General features: G+C 26.4%; 5 protein-coding genes across 5 annotated transcripts; all 5 read right to left on the bottom strand.

Moving 5' to 3' along the window:
* Window positions 1-9,961: 9,961 nt before the first annotated feature.
* On the bottom strand, window positions 9,962-10,729 carry OCT59_004813 (uncharacterized protein; the record flags this gene model as incomplete). Its single annotated transcript, XM_066137958.1, has 6 exons — window positions 9,962-10,011; window positions 10,091-10,153; window positions 10,223-10,267; window positions 10,344-10,391; window positions 10,457-10,486; window positions 10,567-10,729. 6 exons carry the CDS (start codon window positions 10,727-10,729, stop codon window positions 9,962-9,964), a joined length of 399 nt encoding a protein of 132 aa, XP_065997149.1.
* A 723-nt stretch (window positions 10,730-11,452) lies between these two features.
* On the bottom strand, window positions 11,453-11,698 carry OCT59_004812 (uncharacterized protein; the record flags this gene model as incomplete). The annotated part of the gene is made up of 1 exon (XM_066137957.1): window positions 11,453-11,698. The coding sequence occupies one exon, from the start codon at window positions 11,696-11,698 to the stop codon at window positions 11,453-11,455; it is 246 nt and encodes an 81-aa protein (XP_065997148.1).
* A 2,301-nt stretch (window positions 11,699-13,999) lies between these two features.
* On the bottom strand, window positions 14,000-14,315 carry OCT59_004811 (uncharacterized protein; the record flags this gene model as incomplete). The annotated part of the gene is made up of 2 exons (XM_066137956.1): window positions 14,000-14,106; window positions 14,204-14,315. 2 exons carry the CDS (start codon window positions 14,313-14,315, stop codon window positions 14,000-14,002), a joined length of 219 nt encoding a protein of 72 aa, XP_065997147.1.
* A 3,228-nt stretch (window positions 14,316-17,543) lies between these two features.
* Window positions 17,544-18,990, bottom strand: OCT59_004810 (uncharacterized protein; the record flags this gene model as incomplete). Its single annotated transcript, XM_025314083.2, has 3 exons — window positions 17,544-18,210; window positions 18,298-18,327; window positions 18,425-18,990. 3 exons carry the CDS (start codon window positions 18,988-18,990, stop codon window positions 17,544-17,546), a joined length of 1,263 nt encoding a protein of 420 aa, XP_025186029.1.
* Window positions 18,991-20,355: 1,365 nt separating this feature from the next.
* OCT59_004809 (uncharacterized protein) lies at window positions 20,356-21,714 on the bottom strand (the record flags this gene model as incomplete). The annotated part of the gene is made up of 2 exons (XM_066137955.1): window positions 20,356-21,291; window positions 21,397-21,714. The coding sequence occupies 2 exons, from the start codon at window positions 21,712-21,714 to the stop codon at window positions 20,356-20,358; spliced, it is 1,254 nt and encodes a 417-aa protein (XP_065997146.1).
* Window positions 21,715-26,098: the final 4,384 nt, after the last annotated feature.

The raw sequence follows: 26,098 nt of genomic DNA, 5'->3' as shown, positions 1-26,098 counted from the left end.
CTAATAAAGGATATTAAATAAATAATTTACAATTAATATCATTCACACAAAAATTGGTTATACAATAAATATCATTCATACAGCAATCATACAAAATCAGTTAAACATTGTACATACAAAAATTGTTAATAATATTTATTCAATTATTTACATTATTGATATATTACCAATTTTTATAAATTGACCATAATCATGTCAAAATTTAGACGATAATTGACCAATTTTTAATAACTTCTGAAATTAAGCCAAAATGTGTTGCAAACCTGCTAAACTTTTGCTAATTTGTCATATAACTAAAGTTTGATTTTGACCAGTATTTATTAAATTATAAAAAGTTGTGAAAATCAATATATTATATTTATTGTATTTGCAAAAATTTCTATTAATACTTTCTATGATTAATGAGAAAATAGATACTTTGGTATAGCTTTTATTTATCAGATAAAAATTCTGATTAGCAAATACAGATTTTGTATATTAAGAATCTAGAATCCCTGGGTCCATGACCATTCAGACCTGAGGACCTGAGACATTTTTTTCTGGATAAACCCTAAATTTATCTTCAAAAAGGTTGGCAATAGCTACAAGGTATGAAGTATGAACAAACATATAACCAACATACCATATATAGACTTCTTCATGTTTTCGCTTTATAGAATCCTTTTATATTAATAGATAATTAACAAGTTATAAAATTTTTATACAAATTTCATAACTTATTCTCTAAGACACTAACCTTATTTAATTCTATAATCACTTCTTTCCAGTAACATTCTAAATCTTTTACATATGCTCTTTATTTACCTGTTATAAGAAAGATTATTAGCAGTGTGTACAAATTTTTATTTAATGATAAAAGAAGATACATAGCCTGTTCCTCCTCCAGAACAAGCAGACTTTTACCAATGACAAATTTCAGGCACCTGAATTAAGAATTTGGATGGTACCAAATTTGCTAATCCAGTAATTCTCCTAACTCGAAGCATCAATTTAAGAGTTACCCTCACTTTGCTAAATAAAAAAAAACACACCTTTTCCTTTATAGAAATTAAAGATTCTTCATTAATTATTTGATGTTTTGCTTCCATTAAAAAGTGACTAACCAATGATTATTAAGTTCCTTTCAATTATTAGTTGGTAATGATGAAGCAACAATAGTATCTAAGTATTTAAGATTTATTTACCCTTATGTCCAGGATATAGTTCAATCATAATTATTTTGTTAAATAAAAAAGTAAGGTTTTGTTAAAGTAAGATTAAAAGATATAGAAAAAAAAAACTTTTTTAAATATAAGAAAAAAAAAATAATAGGATCTTAAATACTAAAAGATACTTATATGTGGTATGACTTGGACTGACATATTATTATAAAAAAAATAAATAAGCATATCTAATTATAGTAAATTACCTAGCTTTTGTCAAGTCTAGCTCATTATTGCAAGTAAGATGATACAGAATGATATGGTTTCACTCACTAATTATTATGAAACAATGCAAAATTGAGATAATAATCATCATGAGTCTAGTGCCTCGACCCGTATCCGGATCAATCCGGATTGATCCGGATTTTTTTTTTTCGGATATCCGGATTTCTACGGTTTTCATCCGGATTATAAACCGGATGAAAAATATCCGGTTTGACCCGGAATCCGGATGAAATTTTTTTTTTTTTTTTTTTTAATAATAATAATTTTGCTGATCCATAACGTTCTATATCTAAATGATATTATGGATAATTTTTTTTATTAAAATTTATTAGTTATATTAAACTTTTTAATACAGTAAGTTTAAGAAGATTTTTCAATTATAATTTATTTATTGAAGTTTGTATCAGATTTATTTATTTAAATTTATACATTAACAAATAACAAATAATTGTAGATAAAAATTATTATTTATTTACCATTCCTCAAATTCACATTCAGATAAATATTCTTCTGAATTACTCTTTTCCACATCTAAATCTGGAGGAAACACATTAATATGATCCATTGTTTGCATATTACGCTTTAAAAATATCATTTTTCCCAATAGGCCAGGGTCCAATGAATTTCTTTTTGATGTAATATGATTTCCTGCATCAGAGAAAAGTCGCTCAGAAGCTACAGAGGTAGCAGGAATACCTAAGTACTTTTGTGCAATTAAAGAGAGAATTGGAAAAATTTCACGTTTTACTCTCCACCAATCTAATGGATTTTTATTTTCCCTTGCAATTGGCATAAGAAGATAGCTTGTAATTTCATCCTCCATTGATGATGTAGGGATTTCTGTTCTTTGAAATACTTCTTTTGCTTTTTGTTCACGTCTTGCTTTATGGTCACGTAAAGATCTACTTGGAGTTGAACTTCCAGCAATTAAACTTTCAGCAGAAGTAACAGTTGTAGGTGATGATGGAATACTTTGCTGACTTATATCCCATTTTAATTGGTCATATCGTGTTCTTAAAGTAGAATGAAATTTTCTCTTTATACTATCATCAGAAATAAAATCAAGATTCTTATATCTTGGGTCTAAAAGTGCTGCCATAATACCAAACTCGTTTGGTATTTTCCAATAGTATCTCAAACTTCTGTAAATATTTTTCTTTACATTTTCTAAAGTTTCTCTAATATTATCATAATTAGTTTGCTGGTTAGTTGAATTTTCTTCTTCTAAATCATTAAAACTATCATCAGGTTCTTCTTCATATAAATTACCAGATGGATTTAAAGAATTTGTAAGTCTTGTAATAATAGGAACCACTTGACTTAATGTAACATAAGTATTTCCAGACAAATCTCGTGTAGCTTTTTCAAATGGTGACAAAATATTACATAATTCATCTAGTAATTCCCATTCATTATCACTCAACATAATTTTTTTCAATTTGATACTATCAGCTTTTTCTTCACGTATTAAAGAACAAGATAAATTTACATTAAGCTGAAGAATAGCACATTGAAGGAAAATAAGACGATCCCATGCTAAATAAGTTGAATTCCATCTTAAATAATTGAAATAAAATTAAATATATTAGCATTATATTGTAATTTGTAAACAAAATTAAAGATTTAAAATTTTTATTTACCTAGTGGGAATATCTTGTATTAAATGTAATTGCTCCTCATAACCATTATCTTTTTGTATTTTAACTAATCGTTCAATCTGTTTTTGAGTTGAAAAAAAATTAATTAACTGTCTTGCACGTATTGCTAAATCTTCCACAAGTTTTAAACCCTTTCCAATAGCTAATTGTAAAGTATGTGCTGCACAGGAAAACCTTTCAATTGGTGCTAATTCACGAATAGCAGCTACTACATTAGCACCATTGTCAGTTGTAATTGATACTATAAGGTTTTCAATTTCCCATTTTTGGATAATCATTTTAATAGTTTGTGCAATTTTATCTGCAGTATGTGGTGCTGGAAAATAGGATATTTCAAGTAAAATATCTGTTATTTCAAAATTTTGATTAATCCAAGTTGCTGTTAAACCTAAATAACCATGTTTTGACCTAGAAGACCACAAATCAGTGGTCAAAGAAATGGATTGGGCAGATTTTAAAAATTGCTTTAATTTGTTTCTATTATATCCATAACTTTGAGCAATCATCATTCTAATTTTCCTCTCTCCAGGAACTATAAATTCTGGATCTATGATATGCATATGTTCAATATAGGCTTTGTGAATTACAGTTGAAAGGGGTTGTGTTGTCAATAGAATCCATCGTAATGTAGATTCTTCCTTTTCTTTTTGTCCAATATTATCAATAGATTGTATAGGCTTTGATTTAATTTCAGCAGCAGGTAAATTTTCTGCTGCTGTAGGTGGTATAATTCCATGTTTAATAATATGACTACTAAGGTTTCCTGTAGATCCATCATATTTATAATTCTTTGTACATTTATCTCCATTTTCCATTACAAATTGACAATATGCACGTATTTCACCTTTATTATTATAATCTTTAATAAAATATTTCCATACCCAACTACTTACTTTTGTTTGTAATTTAGCTGATATTTGAACTGTTGAGTCAGGTATACTAATTACATTTATTTGTTCTATTTCACTTGTAGCTACTGGTAATTCTGGTATTTGGACCATTTCATTAGTAATTTCTTCACTAAAGTCATCATCACTTGAAGGTAGAATATAACTACTATCATCTGCCATATTTAATAAATTATTTTTAAATATTAAATTTAATTTCAAAGTGAAATTATGTAAAAATTATCAAGGTGAAATTACAGCATTTATATAGTGTTTTTTTAAGTAAGGTTATGGCTTTTTATTATAAATTTATAAAATTAAGATTTTATCAAAAAAAGCCATAAAATGATTTTAATATTTATCAAAAAAAAAAGCCTATATATTTATCAAAAAGCTATAATTCTATTAAAAAAGCCATAATTTTATTAAAAAAGCTATATATTTTATCAAAAAAGCCATAAAATGATCTTTGATATTTATCAAAAAAAACTAGTATCATAATTTTATTAAAAAAACTATATCTCATCATAAACAAGTATAAATTTTATCAAAAAAAAAGCCATAAAATGATCTTAATGTTTATCAAAAAGAACTATAATTTTATCAAAAAGCCATGATTTTATTAATAAAGTTATATATTTTATTAAAAGAATCCATAAAACAAGCATTATTTTATCAACAAAAGTCATAATGTGATCTTAATTTTTATCAAAAAAAAAAGCCATAATATGATCTTAATTTTTATCAAGAAAACTATCATGATTTTATCAAAAAAAGCCACAATTTTATTAAAAAAACCATATATTTATTAAAAGAAGTCATAAAACAAACTTAATTTTATCAAAAAAAAGCCATAATGTAATCTTAATTTTTATCAAAAAAAGCCACAAAATGATTTTAATTTTTATCAAAATAAAAAGCCATATTTTTATCAAAAAAGCCATATATAATCCTATTAAAAAAAGTTGTGATCTCATCTATAAAACCACAAGTCCTACTCATAAAAGCCACAAATGACACAAAGCTTATATAAAATTTATTAAAAGCCACAAATTTATTAAATAATGCTATAAACTTAAAAATAATTTTATTAATAAATTTTATAAAGCTTATTAACAAAAACATAAATGCTATGAAATTGTTGTATAAACATAAAGAAATGTTAAAATAAAAATGAAATAATTAAATTGCTGCTATCATAATTTAATTATAATTAATATCTATTTCTTAAATTATTTTTAGTATATTTTTGCATCAGATTTCAGTAATTATTATTTGGTAATTTTTGACAATAAATATTTTGAAGTATTATGCGAAAATTGTTTAACTTTAGTTCGCAGTCAAAAAAAAATTATATGTAAATCCAATCCGGATTCCGGTTTCTATCCGGATTATCTGATCCGGATTCAAAATCCGGGTCAATCCGGATGTAATCCGGATTTTTTTTTTGTGTAATCCGGATGACGGTTTTCATCCGGGTCGAGGCACTACATGAGTCAGCATGACTCGATTTATTGCACTTAATTTATACAAAAGTAAAAAAAATTAGTAAAATAATAGTAAAAAAAAAAACAATTTTTTGAAATTTAAATATCACGGGAAAAAAACGTATACACAATAATGTAAATAATATTTTTAAATTGAAATTTTATTCTGTTATTAAATTATTTAAATATGTCTTTCAAAATATTCATAAATTAAGAAAACTAGCCAATACTGCAGTGATGACAAAATGACCATGACATTCGGCCATTTTGAAAGTAATCAGTCATTTGAGTAATTTGAGGCCATTTGGATCACTGGTCATATCCGGATTCATCATATCCAGTTAAGCTAAAGGATATCCGATAAAAATGGATATCGGATAGATTTTTTTTTTAATTGACGATATGTATATATATATATATGTATCCGGATGAGTATTACGTGACCCGGATACACTCCGTTTCACCCATTTACCAATTAAATTTTTTAGATTACATTAATTTGTGACTTAATTCTTACTTATACTCAAACTTATTAAACTCGTGTTTAAGCCCGTGACTGATTACTTTTTTTATTTTATTTAACTCTTACAGTCTTACTAAACAATAATACTAATTAAATTACTTGACTTTAAAATTATACAATTGATACATGATATTGACGGATTATTTTCAGATATCTGCTAAGAATCTCATTAAAAAATCCTTTAGCTATCCGCAAAATTAACGGATTTATTCAGATGCTATCCGGATATTATCCGATTTATTTAAAACAGATATCTAGATATGAAATCCCGGCTTAACGGTGATGGATTTTTTTATCTGGATACTCGGATACAATCACTAACTGCAAGTACAATCACCAGATCTTGGTAAACATACGCACTCTCTACTATAAGTGCCAAGATGACAAAATTTTCCATTAATATTAACTTGAAACCTATGTTTTAAAAGGCCGCAAATAATTTCTCGACCACAGATAACACTTACCTCCAACAGTTATGCCTTTGGCATCACAGCCTTTAATGTTTTCAGGTTTACAGTCACAGTCAGATGCTATATTTGCATTGCAGGCGGCAAAGGTGTCAGAGATGAATAAGACCAAGAGACTCAAGAAACCAGAAACCAAAAAAGATGAATAGAGCGGTTTATTTTCATCAGGTGGCTTAATTGGATTGGGCTTAAAGTTGGAGTTAGGGTTAGATTAGGGTCAGATTAGGATTAGGAATTTGGTTTATTATTTTGATCCAATTTGATTTTTTTATTTTTATTTTTATTTTTTTTGTTTTGAAGAATTAACGCCCGTATTTATAAAAAATTTTTCCACATGCTAGTTCTCTTATTCTTACAATTATGCATTTGTATTAGAGGTATACATAAAAAACTCAGGCATTGGTGCTTCTAAGTTTCGTGCTTCCAACAAATCTGTGGTGCAGGATCTTGATGATCTCAAATAAAAGAAGCGCCCATTCGGAATACGAGGAACAATGGATCGATAATATAATTATTTCTATTAATGCTAGTCTCTTATTTTCACAATTATGTATTGTATTAGAGGTATACATTTCGCGCTTTCAACAAATCTGTGGTGCAGGATCTTAATGATCTCAAATAAAAGAAGCGCTTATTCCGAATACGTGGAACAATAAAATATTTTCAAATACAGATATGATCAGAAAATTTATCTAATTACGATTTTTTTTTATAACTGCAACGCATTTCTTTATTTAGGATAGAATCCAATATCGAATACCTAGAAACGTTCGTGCAACACGAAACGTCTCTATAACAGAGTTCAATTTATCCTAATACAAATAACCAAACAAAAATTTAAATAAAAACAAACCTAACAAACCATATACCTATTCTATCCACTAAATACTATCACTATTAACAGAATAATTACACGAAGACTAACATCTACAGGAAACACTAACTAATCTAGAGAAAGCTATCAACAATCCTAGCGCTAAGCCCGACCTTTTCCTACGTCCAATCTCTGTGCCAAATCAAAAAAAAATAACGAAACCCATCAAAGAAACCTTTTACCCATTTGATTCTCGAACATTTTTCATGCAAAGCATGAGACTTGAGAATAAGGTTCCTTTCGGCACTCAGCCCTAACCAAACACATAACTCAAAATCCAATTCTTCTACCTTTAGCTTGGCGGTCAGTCCCTCAAAGAAAATCATTTCCTTTTCTTTCACTAACTCGTTCATCCAATTTCCTACAAAAACAAAAAATTAGTCAAAATCCTCGAGAAAATAGATTAGCCGGAACTTCATGAACACTAAGCATAAGTGGCGAGCACAAGTCTCAGTCTATGCGAGTCATCCCAAAAGAATCGGTTGGTCCAGCGATGTTCACGTCCAGTCAATTTTCCATTTTCCAAAAAAAAAAATCCAATAGACCAGTCTCTCACCTGATTACTGCGGCTTTGGCTGGTCCCGATCTGGATAAATTTGTTGCCGAATGCTGATCCGTCCGCGTGCTAAATTTTTGCTGCGCCGTACGAAAAAAATTTGCGATGAAAATTCCCAAGAAACCACTATAACCAGGCCGTCTGAACTAGACTCCACTATCCAAAAATCCGTTTTCTTTGTATTTTTCCAAGCCTCTGTTATCATCTTCTGACAGACTTTTTATTGGAGCAACACCTCGCCCTACTTGGCTCTTTTTGGGTCACTACCGTAAATGTTGACAGCGAGAAATTTATTTTTGGTCGAAAAAATTTGAAAACTACTAACAAACTTCTGCAAAAACTCCTATCTAAATGTTCGTAAAGGACTGATTGAACAGTTGGTGATGTTGAAATGCGTAAAAAACTAACTTCCTATAAGCACTTTTGAACTTTTCCGCCTTTTTTTTCGTCCTGAAATTTTTGGACTGAATGATAGTTCCTCCCAGGTTCACAATAGATCGGCAAATTGAACTAATTATTGGATCCCGCAATGCCGGGCAAGTGACACTGTACCTGGCATTGCAGAATTCTACCTTAGTCTGCAGGTAGAAGTATTCAATAAACATTCGAAATAACCGATCTGAGTTATTTTATCAATACTATTGGTTAATTAGCCAATTTTAATTGACGCTCTATTTCACAATTATATAATTCCATTTCACGAATTTTAGCTTCACGTTCCCTTAATGCAATTTCTCGTTCTTTTAATGCTAAATCTTTTTCCCAATATTCAAGCTCTTTAAGCCTTAAAGCCAACTCATTCTCTTTATTACGATTATCTTCTTCATAATTATCGTCTTTACAACAATCTTCTTCAACATCGGTTCAATCACAATGGTTTTATTTATTCTTTTTCTTGTTTTGTAAATATATTAAAGAAGTACCCGTGCCAAAAGATTGTAAAATAATTTTGTATAAATCAGTAATACCAATAAAAAAAAAATTTTTTTTAATCAAAATGATGATTAATAAAGAATTGTTATATGAACTAAATTCGAGTTACGAATCACGTGATTCTTATTATTTCACTGTACGACTGGGATGCAAAAATTTCTACAATACAGTATAGCAGTTATTAGGCTTCGCACTGAATTTTTGCATCCAAATCATACAGTACAGTTTATCCATATACCTAAAAAAAAATCTTTAAATTACAATATAACAAAAATTTAAAAAATGAGCCCATCAATTAAATGATCTAATTGCATACTGAAATGAACGTTCGATAACAGTTGTGAATAATCACTGCATAAGGCTGACAATACAACAAACAGAAGAAACCTATTTTGGAAAATATGAAGGTGACGATAATGTCACCGATGGATTCATATACACCAGGGCGTAATTTTAAAAACGGACTTTTACCTTAACGACCTATTATCATACAAGTCAATTCAAAGTATTAAAAACCCTTAACGGAAAATTTCATGCTATGTAAAAAACTTTTCCACCATTGGATGAAAAATATATTATCATTATACAATATAACTGCCATATCATTTGTTCTAAAAGAAAAGAAAATTAAACTTTTTTTTACAAAGACGACAATTTTTTTACGTGTTAATTAATTACTATAAATAAAACGGTTTTTATGAAGATAATAAAATACTGTTTTTTAATCAATAAACTTTTTAACAATTTTTTTTTTTTTAGTTAGACGATATAAAATATAATTTTTAGTTAGAATTTCTGATTTTTGAAATTTAATTTTTTAAAACTAAATTATTTATTTATTTAATATATTCTAATAAACCGTATATAACTAATTTAATTCGTAGTATAAAAAAAAATATAATTAAATTGTATATATTATATTAAATGGTCAATACCGATTTGCCAATTTATTAACTTTCATTTTACTATTATGCATGAAAATGAATTAGTAATAAAAAATTAGGCTAAGACATCATTGTAATTATAATAAATTACTTAAAATTAATAATTCATCTATGGTTTAATGTAACTGAACATTAATATATTTGTATATTAAAGAATCCAGCTATAGTGCTGCGTATTAAGTAAAAAAAAAATTGGGTTTCAACATTATAATTTAAATAACGTGATATCAAGATCAATTTCTTTGGTTACGTATCCTTATATTGAAAACAAAAATTAGATAAAAAAATTTATAATGTTGACTTATATTTATAAACGTATATTTTTTTTGCTTACCTTTATCACGAGGTTGATTAGAGCTCATATTAATATCTAATTCAATTTCTTTTGTAAAGTAATCTACAAATCATATGGATCAATTAAAATTATGAAGAAATATGTCGATTGTTAAAGTGTAATTTTATTTACCACTATTTTCATTTTCAAGAAATTTTCTTCTTTTAATACTTTGTTCTAAATAATTATAAATGTGAATTAAATAATAGAAAGTATAATGAAAAATAATAATTTATTAAATTAATTACCGTACCATTGTCATTACTATCTTCAACTGAATCATCTTCTAACTTTCTTTTATCTTTAAAATAATATTAATAATAAATAAGAATATAAAAAACCATTAAACAAAAACTGAATAATTACCAGTATTTTTTTGATAATAATAAAATGTGTCTAAAATTTGTTTAAAAAAATAAATAATTTTTAAAATTTTTCTTGCAACAAAAATGCGTTGTAATTAATAAATTCGTTACCGATAGATCGACCCCTTGAACTCCTTAAAGACATTGCAGATTGAATCATGCGACTTAAAGGTCTACTCTTATAAATGGCAACTGGATTAGTTAATGTTGCAGGTCCAATATCTGATGATTTAATAATTTTAGTTTGATTTATATTAGTTTCATTATTATGCATTTTATCAATTTTCCAAGATATATCTCTAGCTGTTGGTCTTTTTTCTGGATCAGAATGCCAGCATCCCTTCATCAATTCAATATATCCTTTGGGTGCATTTGTAACAATTGGTGGTCGTAAACCATCACATATTTTGATTATAAGTTCTATATCATGAATTTCATCCCAAAAAGGTCTTCTACCTGTCATAGTTTCCCACATAATCATTCCAAAACTATATATATCTGAAGCTTCAGTATATTTTTGTCCTTGAAAAATCTCTGGTGCCATATAAGGAATAATACCATATTTCTCATTATCATTATTTGATTCAGTTGCAGATCTACTTATTCCCAGATCACCTATGTACGCATAATGATATTTGTCAAAAAAGATATTTCCACTATGTAAATCTTTGTGGATAATATTTGCCCGATGTATTTTTTCAAGTCCAGTTAATATAAAAAATAACCCATGCAATTTTGTTTCCCAACTAATATTAAAAAAGTCATTACTTAGATAATGTACCAAATCACCTGAACAATAATATGGCATTATAATCATCATATCTTTAGTAATAGGATCTTGAGTAATTCCAAAATATTCACTAATACCATCAGTCATAAAAAAATTATTTAAAAAAATCTGATAATATGCTTTAAGCTAAATAAAAAAAATATTAATTTTTATCATCAAGTTGAAAATTAGAATATTGCATGGACTATACCTCGTTCAGTTCCTTAGCTAGGGAACAAACTCCAATGTCCAACGTTTTGAACCTGTAACAAAATTAATTTGTGTATTTCTGATAAAGTCATCAATGACTTTTTTCCCACTTAAATTAGGTTTGAACATTTCATAACATAATTGACAAGTTTCATGATTTTCGTCTAGTATAATTTTTCTTTTCTTACATTCTTTACATTTTATCCCTCCTTTACTAAATATAGCAGTTCGTGCTGGCCGACTCAGGGACATATTGTCTGACATCATGAACAATATTAATTGTTCTGTTATTTCAAAATAATTTATTTGTAGCATTCAAGAAAACCTTCCAGTATATATATTTAAAGTAGGGAGTTCAAAATCCTTAAAAAATTATAATAATAGAAGTTCATTATGGAAAGATTTTGAATGAACTCTGAACTAGAATTCCATGAAAGAATAAAAGAATTCTATAGATGCAGTGATCAATTAATTTTAAATTGTCGCGTGATACAGGCTCCTATAATATCGTAACTCCAGTAAAAGTATTTGCTGTTTGTGTAACAACTCTCGTAATAATAATTTTTTTGTCCTTAATAATCCACTTAATCCACTTAAGTTTTTGATATATTCGTGTATTATTTTCTAAAATTGTATCTTGATTAGTTCTGGTTCTGATTGTAGAAACCTTTTTAATATTAAATTCAAAATAATAGTTTAAAAAATCGGTATTAATTATTTTATATGTAAAATTTTTAAAAATTATCATGAGTGTATAAAAGCAGAAATAAACCAAGTTGATAAAGGATTCAAATAATTTAAAATTTAATTATATTTTTCCTAAGCGTAAGTTCTTATAATAAATCTTAGTTAAATAGCGTCCAGAATCTAAAAAGTATAAAATAAATTACATAAAATATCCACATAATATTAATAAACTTTATAATAATGTATTGAAATTTTTCTTCCTTTGCTTGATTTTTTTTTTCCCATTTCTACAACTAAAAATATAAAATTTAACTATTAATAAGTTTATTATAAAAAAACGCCTAATAAAAAAGAATCTAATCAATCTATTTACCGCCACACCAGTGTCAACAATATAGCTTGTTTAGAACGTGATTTTAAGCGGAAAGGTAACCTTTAATGATAATACTTGCGAATATGAAGGATATGATTAATTGATGGATTGGTGGCTTGTTAAAAAATTAATCAAACATCAGTATAGTATAATGATTAATTTTGAAAGAAAAATGATTTCAAATGATTTAATTCAGATAAAACATTAATTTGATCCGATCAATTGATTAATTGAATTCTCAAGTATTTATTAAAAAATGAATTACGGATATTACGCAAGCAATTATAATAAAAGGAAATGTGAAAATTATGTAATTTCCTACTTTCTTATTAGGAAATGCAGGATAGGAGTAGGTCAGAATCTATAATAATATTGTTAATTTTTTGCAATTATACTGTTGAAAAAAACTAATCAAATTAATCAAATTTTATGAAATTTATTTAATTTATACACACCATCAGCTCATCAAATATGGCGAGTAATAGGATCATGTTGATTTTGACGGACTGATATTTTTGTTAATGGCTAAATAATTGATAATTTTCTTTTATTGGCTAAATATCAAATATATTTGCAGTTTAATTATACTTTTTATATACTCTTACTATAATAATAGCATGATCTTGTGTGACTGACGCAATAACTATTATCTACTATGTGTATCATCTACAATTAATGATCTGTTTCAATACCCACCTAACAAATTGTAAATGTAAGATTCTGCGAAATTGGAACTAGGCTTATAGTGCTAGAGCTGGCACTACCGGTCCCTTATAGAAAGAAGTATTATAAGAATAAAATTTCCAATATAATTTTATATAATAATATACGTATTTTTTTAAAAAAAATGTCAAAATGTCGTCATCAGTCCGATTTTTAAATTTTATAAGATTAATATTAAATTAAATAATTGACCACACATATTAAATAATTACTCTATATGTAAATTTACGAAAAGAAGAGATTTGTCTAAGATCAAAAAAGGCTGTTTTTCAGATAATTTTTGAGAAAAATGCAAAATATTGTTTTTTTTAAATTTTCAAAATTTTGTCATGGTTAACATCAAATTAATATTTGAGTTAAAATTTTTGTAATCAGTATTTTTTATCTCTGGCCAAAATTATAAACCGGCATTTCAAACTCTGGCCAAATTGTAATTTTTGGCCGGAATTAAGTGGTGACGATCACCAGTGGTGATCGGTGACGACTTTTTTTTTTGGCAAAAAATTAAATTTTTATATTTTTTATTGAATATTTGATATTTATTAATAAAAAAAGTTTTAATTATAAAATATGTATTAAGAAAAAAAAAGGATCGGCCGGTTAAGGTGTTAAATTTTATTCGGGATAATTTTTTTTATAAATAAAGCGCATTTTTTTATTTTTTTTATTTTTTTTTTGTTAATAAACGCTCGTTAAATAATTAATTGTATACAACATATAAAATGATACTATACATTCTATAGGCTATACACACTATACACGTAATATACTAACTTTATAGTTTATAAATTGTTAACAACAAAACGTTTAACATAATCTGCTGTAAAAGTTGGAATTGTAGGAAGTTTATCATGATTTCTTAATGAAGGTTCAATAAATGCAGGAAAAACTAATAAATTTATAACTAAGAATAAAATCTATTTTAAAAATCTTTTATCTCTTCTTTTCATAATCAAATATAACTTCCCATAATATGAATATCATACCATGAATCATAAAGAAAAATGATTGTTCACCTGTCCAAATATTAAAATTTGCAATAACAAGATATTCATGTATTAAAGAACTAATAGCAAAAGCACCTAATACTCCCATCATATTTGCAATTTAATTGAAGTTAATAAATTCTTAACAGGTAAAAAACCATATTCCTTAAGAAATTCATTAAGGAATAATTGCCAACGAGTAGACCATAAATCACGAGGACTTGATGCCATCCATGGTTTATCAAATAAAGATTTTGTATTAAATATAAAAGATATCAACCATTCTTTTATAGAAACATACTCTGCAGGGGAGAGAAGACCAAATTGAATTAAAATGGGTTTGTATTTATTTTTTTCTAAAGTGGAATGAAAAATTAAACGAAAGATGATTACAAAAATGAAGACTAAGATATCATAATTTATTGAAAGCCATAAATAAGTAATTGCAAAAAAATGTAACATGTGTAAAATTAAAGGTATTGTAATAGGAGTAATTCCTTTTGTGAAAAATTCTAATAAACGAACATGATAATGATGGCCATTTTGTTGAAATTACGTAAGTAGAAAATGTAAATTCCAACATTAACCGCGATGATGATCATGAGACACTTGAATAATTTTTTGTTAATTTGTGAAGTTGTGGGTGATTTAATAATTAAGGATTTCTCTTTTTCATTTGAATTTTCCGAATTTGGAGGAATTATGTAAGAATCAAAACGCCAATTAAATAATGACCAAAGGAACGATTTAAATTCTTTTTTTGAATTCTTTTGATTTTTATATGATTTTAAGAATAAGAACATTTTTACTCCATAATTAAAAGCAATAGTTACAAGAAAACCGTGAAGTGGAGTTTTATTCTCACGATAAATTATCGGAATTGATACAAATAAAAGGCAAGAGATAATAATATGTAAAACGATTCTTTGTTTGAATTGGTTCAAATGTAAGTGATATGAATAATAACATTGGAGTAAAGAATATTGAAGAATAAACTGAATTGGGTAATTCAGGGGGGAATTTTTGCCATGTTGCTGATGAAGTTGAATTGACAATAAAATTTAATATATGAGCGATCGTTATTGATAATAATATATAAACCAGATTTGATTTTGTGAAAATATTAAATTGAGAAGTTGATGACATTTTGAAAATATAAAGTATAGTCTAATATTATATGACTTAATGAAGTGTTGATAAATAATGCGATATGTGAAATATGCCGATATGGTTTTATTTACGAAAAAATGATAAAAATGTAAAATATTCTATAAAGGTAATGTGTATATTGAGAAATTAAAACTTTTATATGAATCTATTTTTTTAATCGCTTTTTGAAGAAAAAAATTTTGAATTTCATCGTTTATATATACTTATTTTCTCGGAGCTAAAAATTTACTTATGATGGTGCGGCTGAGAAAGCTTAGGTTGATAAAATTGTGCTGTGCAACTTGGCGAAATGGTGTAACTAATCTTAGGAAATTCCCTTTCAACAATTGAATGTAAAAATAGACTTTTAGTACATTATGTTTGACGATCCTTACATTTATTGTAGAATGAAGATACGATTATAATCATACAAATTATTATCCATTATATCTCTATTATGTTCATTCGGTTGTACGATTGTTTCGGTCTTTCGGTTAAATTTTGGAATCTCTTTTTTAATAGAAACTTTCCATTACTAGAACGATTTTTTTTTTTTTTTTTTTACGCTACAATAAAGATAAGCTGAATTTACGTGAACAATATAGAATGAATCTCGTTATCTGTTATAGTGATATCATTATTTAATCATAAATAACGCAAAAAAAAAAAAAAAAAAAATTCTATCTAAATACATTAGATTCATTGACATTATTTTCTTTTTAAATGTTTCATTTAATTTATTAATTCTCATTGTTAAGTAAGATAAAAATAAATATGAATATATGAGCGTAATCATAATACTAGTCACGTTGTGGTGATCTCGTATTACCATACCGCACTGCCTATAGTATCCCCAAAGTTAGTACCCTCACGTTATAAGACCCGGGTATTTTACTAGATATAAAATTTTTACTCTCAATTAGTACCCCCAATTCTGCTTAATTCTGGCAAAGTACCCACGGGTATTATATAATTTTTAAATAAGGTATTTTGTATAATGCCCGGGGTATTGTGTAGTGCGGTACGGTAACAATGATTTCTATGATCAACAACTAAATATGATATCAAAACGAAAAAAAAAAATTTCAAGATTTAAAATTCAATAGCTTTACATTTAATCAGGATTAAAAAAATATATATATATTAAAAATATAAAGAATACACAATAATTTAAAGAATAACATAAAACCTCGCTTTTTCGAAAATACTAAAGAATTTTTTTTTTTTCTTATAGAAATGTATTCAAGAGTAATTACTTTATTATTGTCTAAAAACTTGAAATACTTTTTTTTATTGGAAGAAGCATTCTGTTACATGAAAAATGTTATTGTTTGGGATACTTTTTTGCAGAATTTTGAAAGAAAAATAATGAAAAGAATTCTGAGTTATTAAAGTGAAGAATTACATCAATAATAGGAACTTAGAAAAATTATCCCAATATGACGATCACGAATAGTAAACAGCAAATCCATTAGTCACGTTAATTTTCTTTATACAGGAATTTTATTATTTTTATTTAGAAAAAAAAAGTTAAATAAATAAATTATCATCGATGTAACGAGAATGGTGATTAAAAGAATGCGATAATAAAACGAGCTAATAAAAATTCGTACCACTAGTATAACAACGCACAACTAAATACGTCACTACTCAAATATTTTGCCACGTTCCGCTCTAACCATTAAAATGTAAGTGGCGTAGAAAAATTCCTTTTAGTGTACATGAAAGTTTTTTTTCGAAAGTGCTTTGAGTAATGTTACTCAAATAATTAACCATATTTATCAAATTAATTATTATCGCGACTTCGATATAAGCATCTAAGCGTAAATCTTTTTTTTAAAAAAAATTCGTAGACTCGATGAAAATATTCTAATTATAGATTTTAACTTCCAGGATAAATAGTATTTATAGAACGACCGACCGTTCATGAGTTTTTTAAACATTTTAAAGATTTTTTAAAAAATTATATTACACAACGATAAATAAATAAAATAAATATATATACACACATAATGACTTTATTAAATAATATTTATATAAAATAATATAAAAATATATATATAATAATTTCATTTTCAAAAAAAAAAATTCTCTTGTTTCTTTATACATTATATATAAAAATGTACGAATTATAACAAAATTTTAAATTTAAAAAAAAAGTAAAATCAAAAGTAATTGGTAAAAATCAATTTTAACAAAGACTCTTGTACAAGCAAGTGGTAACTTCCGTTTTAAGTAAACCTCCATTATAACATGAAGCCGCAAAAGTTTCCCAATTGGTTGATGTATCTCCCTTTTTATCCTTCCATCTTGCAATTTTGACCAATTCTGTATGCCAAGTTCGAGTATTAGTAAATTTCCAACAATACATAATACTTAATAATTCCTTCATCAATTCGCAAAAGAAGGAATATCCTTCTATTGGGTATCCCCATTGAATAACTCCATAATCGATCATCAATTGAAAATCTTCTTCATCTGTACACATACTTAGGTAAAAGTATATAGCACTATGAATATAAGCGGCTTTTCCAGAAATAATTTCATGAATGATACAATTTTTTAGTACTTTAAAGCGGAATGGATCAAGAGTAAGAGTGGTATAATAATATGTCTTGCTTAAAGGATCAACGTAACAAGTGTATGCTCCATTAATGACGCGTTTCAAGGGAATTTTATGACGAACATATTCTTTAAATCCGAATTGAATAAAGGATCCATCACTGTGGCTAGCTTCATTAAATAATTTGTATTGTCCGGCTGATTGTCGATAAACGTTTTCCATCATGGTAACTTCGGTATCCAAAGGTTGTATCAAACCACCAGTAATTAAAAAGGGTGAAGCACCAACGATCATTCTAGAGAAAAGAGAGAGAGAAAATTCGGGTTAGATTCTAACTTACAACTGTTGAACATGTAGGACAAAGAAAATAATGATACGGTACGCTTTTATGTCACCAGCTGGATCGCCGAACCTGATTCATATAAACGTTTAAAACGTTAGATTTACTTTCTTTCGATTTAGAACAGGAAAATAAAAATAAAGTTTACGAATATACTTCTAGTACATACGGATTGAAAGGTAATTGTAATAAATCTTGAGCTTTCTCCAAGAAATTATCCATGAGGAATTTATATTGTAACGTTGTGAAAGGGTTTAAAAGGTCCAACAAAGCGCTTTTATAATCGGATACAGCGGCAACGGCAGAAGTAATACGTTCGTCAGGTACAGCAGAAAGACATCTACGAAATTGTAATGAATACGATAATAATCGTGTTACGAGTTGAATTTCCATTCTTGCCGTATATGTTTGTTGTTCATCAATGTTAAAGTCGTTTAATCTTTTAATAAGTGCATCAACCTCTTCCACATTTGCGACAAAAGCCAACTGTAGTTTAATTTCTTCCAAATGCAACATACGTTGCGTCTGTTCGTTGTAAGGTAAAATGTTACCTCTATAAGATTTTGCGATGTAATCGTTGAGTTTTACACTTTCTACGAAGCGAATACTCTGGCATTTGGGTTCATTGATTGGTTGCAAAATATCCGCGAGGCTCGCAAATAAATTATTAAGGGATACATTGGGTGGATTTTGATTAAGAGAAGGGATTGTTGTAGTATTTGGATTAGCAGACATTGATAACAGTTGTATATAGTAAAAAAAAAAAAAGAAAAAGAAAAAAAAATTAGGTAAAATGTTCTCAGCATCACGTACAAAGTTACTCTTTAAATAAATGATTTGTTATCATGTGACTTGTAATACGCAATGAAAGACTTTTTTATTATATTACTATATCTTGTAATGCGAGTTATGACATAAACATGATTCATTTACACAAAATATAAACAAATACAATCAAACAAAGAGACGCATGGAAACCTTTGGAAAAAATTTGATGATCACATGATCGAGGGTAAGTAATTTTATCATATTTGTTAAATATTTTTTTTCTAGAAATTTTTTAATTGACCAAAAAAAGATCGTCATTTCGGCAATTCGGTAAAATTTGACTATGTATCACATTTTTTTCACACAACCGTATGGAAATGAAAGGCCAAAAATGCTTAGATATTCGATAAATAAGGATTGATCTACAATAATAAGACAAGTGGCGTGCATTAGCATGAATAATGAAACAATTCTTTTTGGTAACACAATTTAATACCAAAGTTCTTAGTGCCTGATTTCTAAAACAAGTAATTTGTATGTCTAACGTTTATTGAAATTAAATTTGTGTTAGGTAAAACAGATTTTATTAAAAAAAACATCATGATGATATTTTTATTTTCTCAATAAAAATTCTTTATTACTAAGTCTTTAGTAAAAAAGGAAAGAGAACAATGAAAAGGTTAATTAATTTAGCAAAAAATAACTTTCATGCAATGTTTAAATTCACGTTTTCTTTTATTGGTTAAAAAATATTAAAAATATTAAAAGTCGGAAAAAAATTATCTCTGATATAAACAAGGATAAAAATACCTATTTTTATAATTATTTCTTTATTTTATTTTTATTTTATTTTATTTTATTATATTTTTATTTATTTAATTTTTTTTATTATATTTTTTATTTTATTTATTTTTTTATTATATTTTTATTTTATTTATTTAATTTTTTATTTTTAGTACCTAAAAAAACCTCAAATGTTATTTTATTTTTGCAAGATAAAATCATATACAATTTTAATTATAGTAAATTTTTTTGTCGTTCATAAATAAATTTAACTAAGAATTTTATTTACCAAAGGCACAGCACATTCCGATACTCCGAAAAGTTTTTATTCGTTCGGACTTCGGACTTCGGACTTCGGATCGATATAAATAATTTCATGGCGCGTTATAAACATTATAAACATTATAAACATATGTACTTTAATAACTCAAATGTTATAAAATAAATAAATGAAATAAATATTTTATTGATGCTAAAATGCTAAAATGCTAAAATAATAAAAATAATAAAAATAATAAAATATGTAAATAAATCTATATATAGTTTCTATTAATTATTAGTATAATATTTAGCGAGATATGATTTAGGAAGAATGTTGTTTTTTCTTATCATGGGTTCAACGAATGCTGGTAAAACCATTAAATTAATAGTTAATAACAAAATCCATTTTAAGAACCTCTTAATCTTTGTAATCTCATTTTTTTTCTCATAACCAAACACAATTTCCCATAAAATAAATATTACACCATGAATCATAAAGAAAAAGAAATGTTCACCCGTCCAAATATTTGATATTCCAATAATAAGGTATTCATGAAGTAAACTACTAAAACATAGAGCACCAAGTACTCCCATCATATTTGCAATTTTCCTTGGAACAAATGTGATTAATAAATTCCTGACAGGCAAGTAACCTAATTCTTTAAAAATTTCGCTAAACATTAATTGCCAACGAGTGGACCAAAAATCACGAGGACTCGATGCAATCCATGGCATACTAAATATATGTTTCGTATTGAATAAAAATGTAATCATCCATTCTTTTAAAGAAACATATTCTGAAGGAGTGAAAAGACCGGACTTAATTAAAATAGATTTGTGATTGCTATTTTCTGATTTGGAATAAAGAAAGAGACGAAAGAAGATTGTGAAAATAATAGTGAAAATATCATAAATTATTGACATCGCTAAGTAAGCGGATATAACAGAATTCAAATATAGTAATATTGAAGATGTAATTAGAGGGGTTCCTTTTATGATAAATTCAATTAAACGAACTTGATAAGCTTTTTCTGGAATTTTTATCTCGTACTTGTTTGAAATGAAAAGTGTAAGCTCAAAAATTAACCATTTTAAGAAGGTTATAATGGAGCGGTTAATCAACTTTTTGTTAATTTGTGAAGTCGTAGGTGATTTGATAATCAAAGAATCATTCTCCGATTTTGGAGGAATTATATAAGAATCAAAACGCCAATTAAATAATGTCTAAAAGAACGATGTAAATTCTTTAGAATTTTTTGGATTTTTATATGTTCTATTTAATTTTAAGAATAAAAACATTTTCATCCCAAAAAATGCACCACGAGTAACCAAACCATTATGAATTTTAATCGGATAATTTCCCTTACGAAAACTAATTGGAATTGATATATATATAAGCGCTAGAGATAATAAAGTGTAAAAACGTTTTCTTGTTCTAATTGGTTCAAATGTAAGTGATATGAATAATAATAATGGAATAATATATATTGAAAAATAAATTGAATTAGGTAATTTAGGTGGGAATTCTTGCCATATTGATAAAGGTGAATTAATGATGAAATTTAATGTATGAGCGATCGTTATTGATAATGGTATATAAACCAGATTTGATTTTGTGAAAATTCTAGATTGTGATTCTAATGACATTATGTATAATTTTGATATTATGGAATGTAAATCTATTATGTTAAATATGATTTTATGAAGTGTTGAAAAAAAAATGCAAATGTTATGATCTATGAAGTTGTTGAATAAAATGACGTTTGTGATTATTGAAATCTATGTTTATATATTATATATATCTATATTTATGTATATTGTATGCAAAATTCTTTCGTCCTTTAAAATATTTTTGTCTAATGATTTTATTTACTGAAAAAAAAAACTTTCGAATTTTGTCGCTTTATATATATAATTTTTTTTTTTTTCGAGTTCGAAAGGAATATTTAAGAACCGAAAATCATTATTACAATAAATCAAAAAAAGAATAGTGTATTGTCACAATATGGCGTTTTGAGTTTACCGTAGTTGCTTTGCAGACTTTTCTAATTTTAGATTACCCATACTGCAGAAATTCTTTAAATTCTTTCTAAACATTGTATTTAGAAATTGGTTAGTCTATTAGTAAATTTTTTTTGACGATCACGTATCATTTAGATTGATGTTCATATCTTCTTAAGGAATTAGCATTATCATAATGCCTTTCCTTTTATGAGTTTCAAATAACGACAATAATGGAAATCGATTTGAAAAAAAAAGGAATTGTTCTTGAGAATTTATTATATCAATGTAATGCATAATTATGTCTATCTTACTCGTTTCAAAAGTTTCTTCGGAGTTCAAAATTGGATGCCGCAGAATATTCTCGGTATTGTTACACAAAATTTTTCCATCGGAAATTTGATCTTTTCTATCTTTTCTAGAAAGAAAAAAAAAATCTCGACTATTTACTTTTTTGTATCAGCATCTAGCGGATTTTATTTTACAATAAAGATTGGTTAAAACAATCAAACAATCATATTATTTAATGTGTATTCTTTTGTTCAAATATTTTTTAAATCCTATTTTGTAAGTAATGATGTATAAAGGATGGAATTTTTGTCCGACTTTATCAAATTATTTATTGTAACATGCATGCTTGTAATGTAAAACGATACTGAAATAAATAACTAGTTTGTGCTATCGAACTAGTCAGAGTGCCACCTTAGAATTATTATTTTGTTTCGTCAATATACTATATTTTTAGGTTTAATGAATGAATTCATTACAATCTCTTCATTATATAAGCAAACTTTTATATACTTTATACAGCCATAACTCGATAGTCGATATAACGATTTGGGATAAACCGATTTTGGCCCATAACGAACTTTTTTCTTAAACCAAAACCATCTATAATTAATTGTATCATTATATACCGACTTTATAATAAATTTCGTGATATTACAAATAACGAAGTTAATCATAAAGCAGTCATACTTATTTATTCGCAATAAACCGATACCATTCTAATTCCAGCCTGAATTAACTCAGTCTCGGCCGGCACTATTAAACGCAGCAGATCACCTGATATATCTGGATCTCAATTTCGGTGCATCTATTTACAAGTTTCTATATGATAACACCGTATTGAACTGTTGATATTATAAACGTGATAAAATAGGATTTTATTTTGATATATTTTTTTTAGATATACTGATTCTTATATTTTAATATATAAATCGTTATAATAGAAAAATTTGATCGATGTAATGATTCAAAATAGCTTGAACGGAGGGTTCATTATATCGAGTTCTGACTGTAACAGGAAATAGGAATATCCGAATTTATTTATTAAATTATATTATTGAAATTTACTAATAATTTCTATTTTTATATTTATGATAAACTTGGCCAGCCATTTCAATTTGTAAATCAATTTTAACATAAATTTAAAACCATGCGTAAAAAACGAACAGGTATGCCGGTCATTTCATGTTATAAACTCCATCAAATCATTTCACTTCGATCAGTGAAGGTTTTGAAGTTCAATAAACGAATTTATTTAACTTGAAACATGTGAATTTAGAATAAAGTAAGTTTATCTCTGTTGCTAAATAATATAGATTCAATTAATTGAATTGAATGAAAGAATTATTTGTAAAAAAGTTATAAATTTGTAATTTCTCAATTTTATTTTTAACATTGATTTTTATTTTTATCCATAGTAATACTTTGATTTTTATCTTAATAAAACATATTAATTTTGATTGTATATTCATTAAAATAAATATAATAAAAAATATTAAGTACTTGTTCTATTGCTAAAATTGCATCAAAATACAATAATATTATTCGTTATTATTAATTTTTTTTTTGATTGTTTCATTCACATCAGTATTTAATATTATTCATGTTTGATATGATATCGAAAAAAAGAATCTTGATTAAATATTTTAATTTTAAATTACTAATATTATTATAATTTAATTAAAAAAAATGTAAAAAGAATTTCGCACAAGTATTTTCCATATTAAATATGTACTGGTAAAAAATACTTTTAAGATTTTTAAATAGATAATAAATAATTTAGTTAGAATTATTAAGATTAATTAAGGTGCATATCATCATATTTTTTGCATTATATATACCGTGTATTATGCCTGGAATATTAATATAATTAGTATTACATCAATTCGGTTACGTAGACAGCAGACTTAAGTTTTAGGTCGAGTTCTTTCTGTTATGCTTTCTTTATATTAGTACAAATTACCTAATAGTGCTGTGTTTCTTGTTATATATTTTGATAAAATTGTGTAATTCTTAAATTCTTAATGGAAAGTTGGCTATTGTGTGCAAGTTGTTTAGAAGATAACTATAAATAAAATATTATAGTTTGTCTATAATCATTAATCTATGACTTTTAATTCAGCAGAAAACTTTCTATAATACCGAAAAAAGACTTTACAGAAACCTTCAATTTTCATAAATATGATAAACATATAATTGTTAGATAGCAGTCATATTTTCGATATATAATAAAAATATTTTAGTACATGTTATATAATTATGAGATGATCAACAGATGTATAAAACATGTTCGTAATTTCCTCGATTTACGCTATTAGATAATAGTCATATTGTTGATATATAATAAAAATATTTTAATACGTGTTATATAATTATGAGATAATCAACAGATGTATAAAATATGTTCGTAATTAACCTGATTATGCTATTAGATAACAGTCATATTTTCAATATGTAATAAAAATATTTTAATACACGTTATATAATTATGAGATGATCAACAGATGTATAAAACATGTTCGTAATTTCCTTGATTTACGCTGTTAGATAATAGTCATATTTTTGATATATAATAAAAAAATATTTAGTGCTCCGCAAAATTCGGGTCTAACCCGGATAATTCAACCCGAGTGAATTTTAAATCGGGTCGGTACTAACAATTTTAATAACCCGTGACCCGCATGACCCGACCCGTCGGGTCGGGTTATTCATTTCCTTAACTCGGGTTTTGACCCGAATTAGACCCGGATGGTCATTAAAATCACTGATCACATATTGATTACGTGTTAATATTGATTATGTTTATATAATTTTGCTAGATGAATGAGGTAGTATATCCTCACTTAGCGAAAATTGCTAGAGACACCTTGCAGTTACAGGTATGTGTATGAATTATTATTATTATTTATTAACATTACATAAGTTGATTTTGATGATTAATAAAGCAACCAGCGTTCCAGTAGAAAGAGTATTTTCCGGTGGAACCGATTTGATAGCTGCAAAAAAATGTAGTCTTAAAGCAGATACAATTAGAGCATGCATGTGTTTAAAGTCCTGGCAGACATAAAATATAGTCAAATTTCTGTTAAAGTAAATGATACAATTTCGATTTTATAGTTCAAATATAAAGCAATAAATAAACAGGAATTGAAGATATTTTTAAATTCGTGCTTAGCTTTAGTTTTAATAATAAAAAGTTGGGTGTCATCTTGTAGATCAATTACCTTGCGTTATTGAAAAAATTATATTTGAAAAAATATTTTTGATACATTACTAATATTATCCAATGAAAATTACTAAAATTTCGGGTCTAACCCGGGTTATTCAAATTAAATATACTCGGGTCGGGTTAAAATTGGATCATTTCTATTTTTACCGGGTCGAGTCGGATATATTCTCCAAACCCGACTGAATCCGACCCGGTAGGAGCACTAAAAATATTTTAATATTCTTTGCAGAAAACTCTTAGTTTTCGTAAAATATGTTAGACATAAAAAATGACGAGAATTAATGATATTGGTGAATATTTTTGTAATATGAACAAAACAATTTTACAATATTTTCAAAATATGTTAAAGATGAACTTGAATTAACAAATATTTTCGTAATATGAATACAATATTTTGAAATGCATTAAAATATGATTGATATTAGCGAAACAGTTATTACAATATTTTGAAATATATTAAATATAAAATATAAACTTAAATTAATGATATTAGTGAATTCTAAGAATGAATAA

Source organism: Rhizophagus irregularis, chromosome 13, assembly GCF_026210795.1.
Source record: "Rhizophagus irregularis chromosome 13, complete sequence".
Taxonomy (NCBI): Eukaryota; Fungi; Glomeromycota; class Glomeromycetes; order Glomerales; family Glomeraceae; genus Rhizophagus; species Rhizophagus irregularis.
This window is presented reverse-complemented; position numbering and strand designations above follow the sequence as displayed.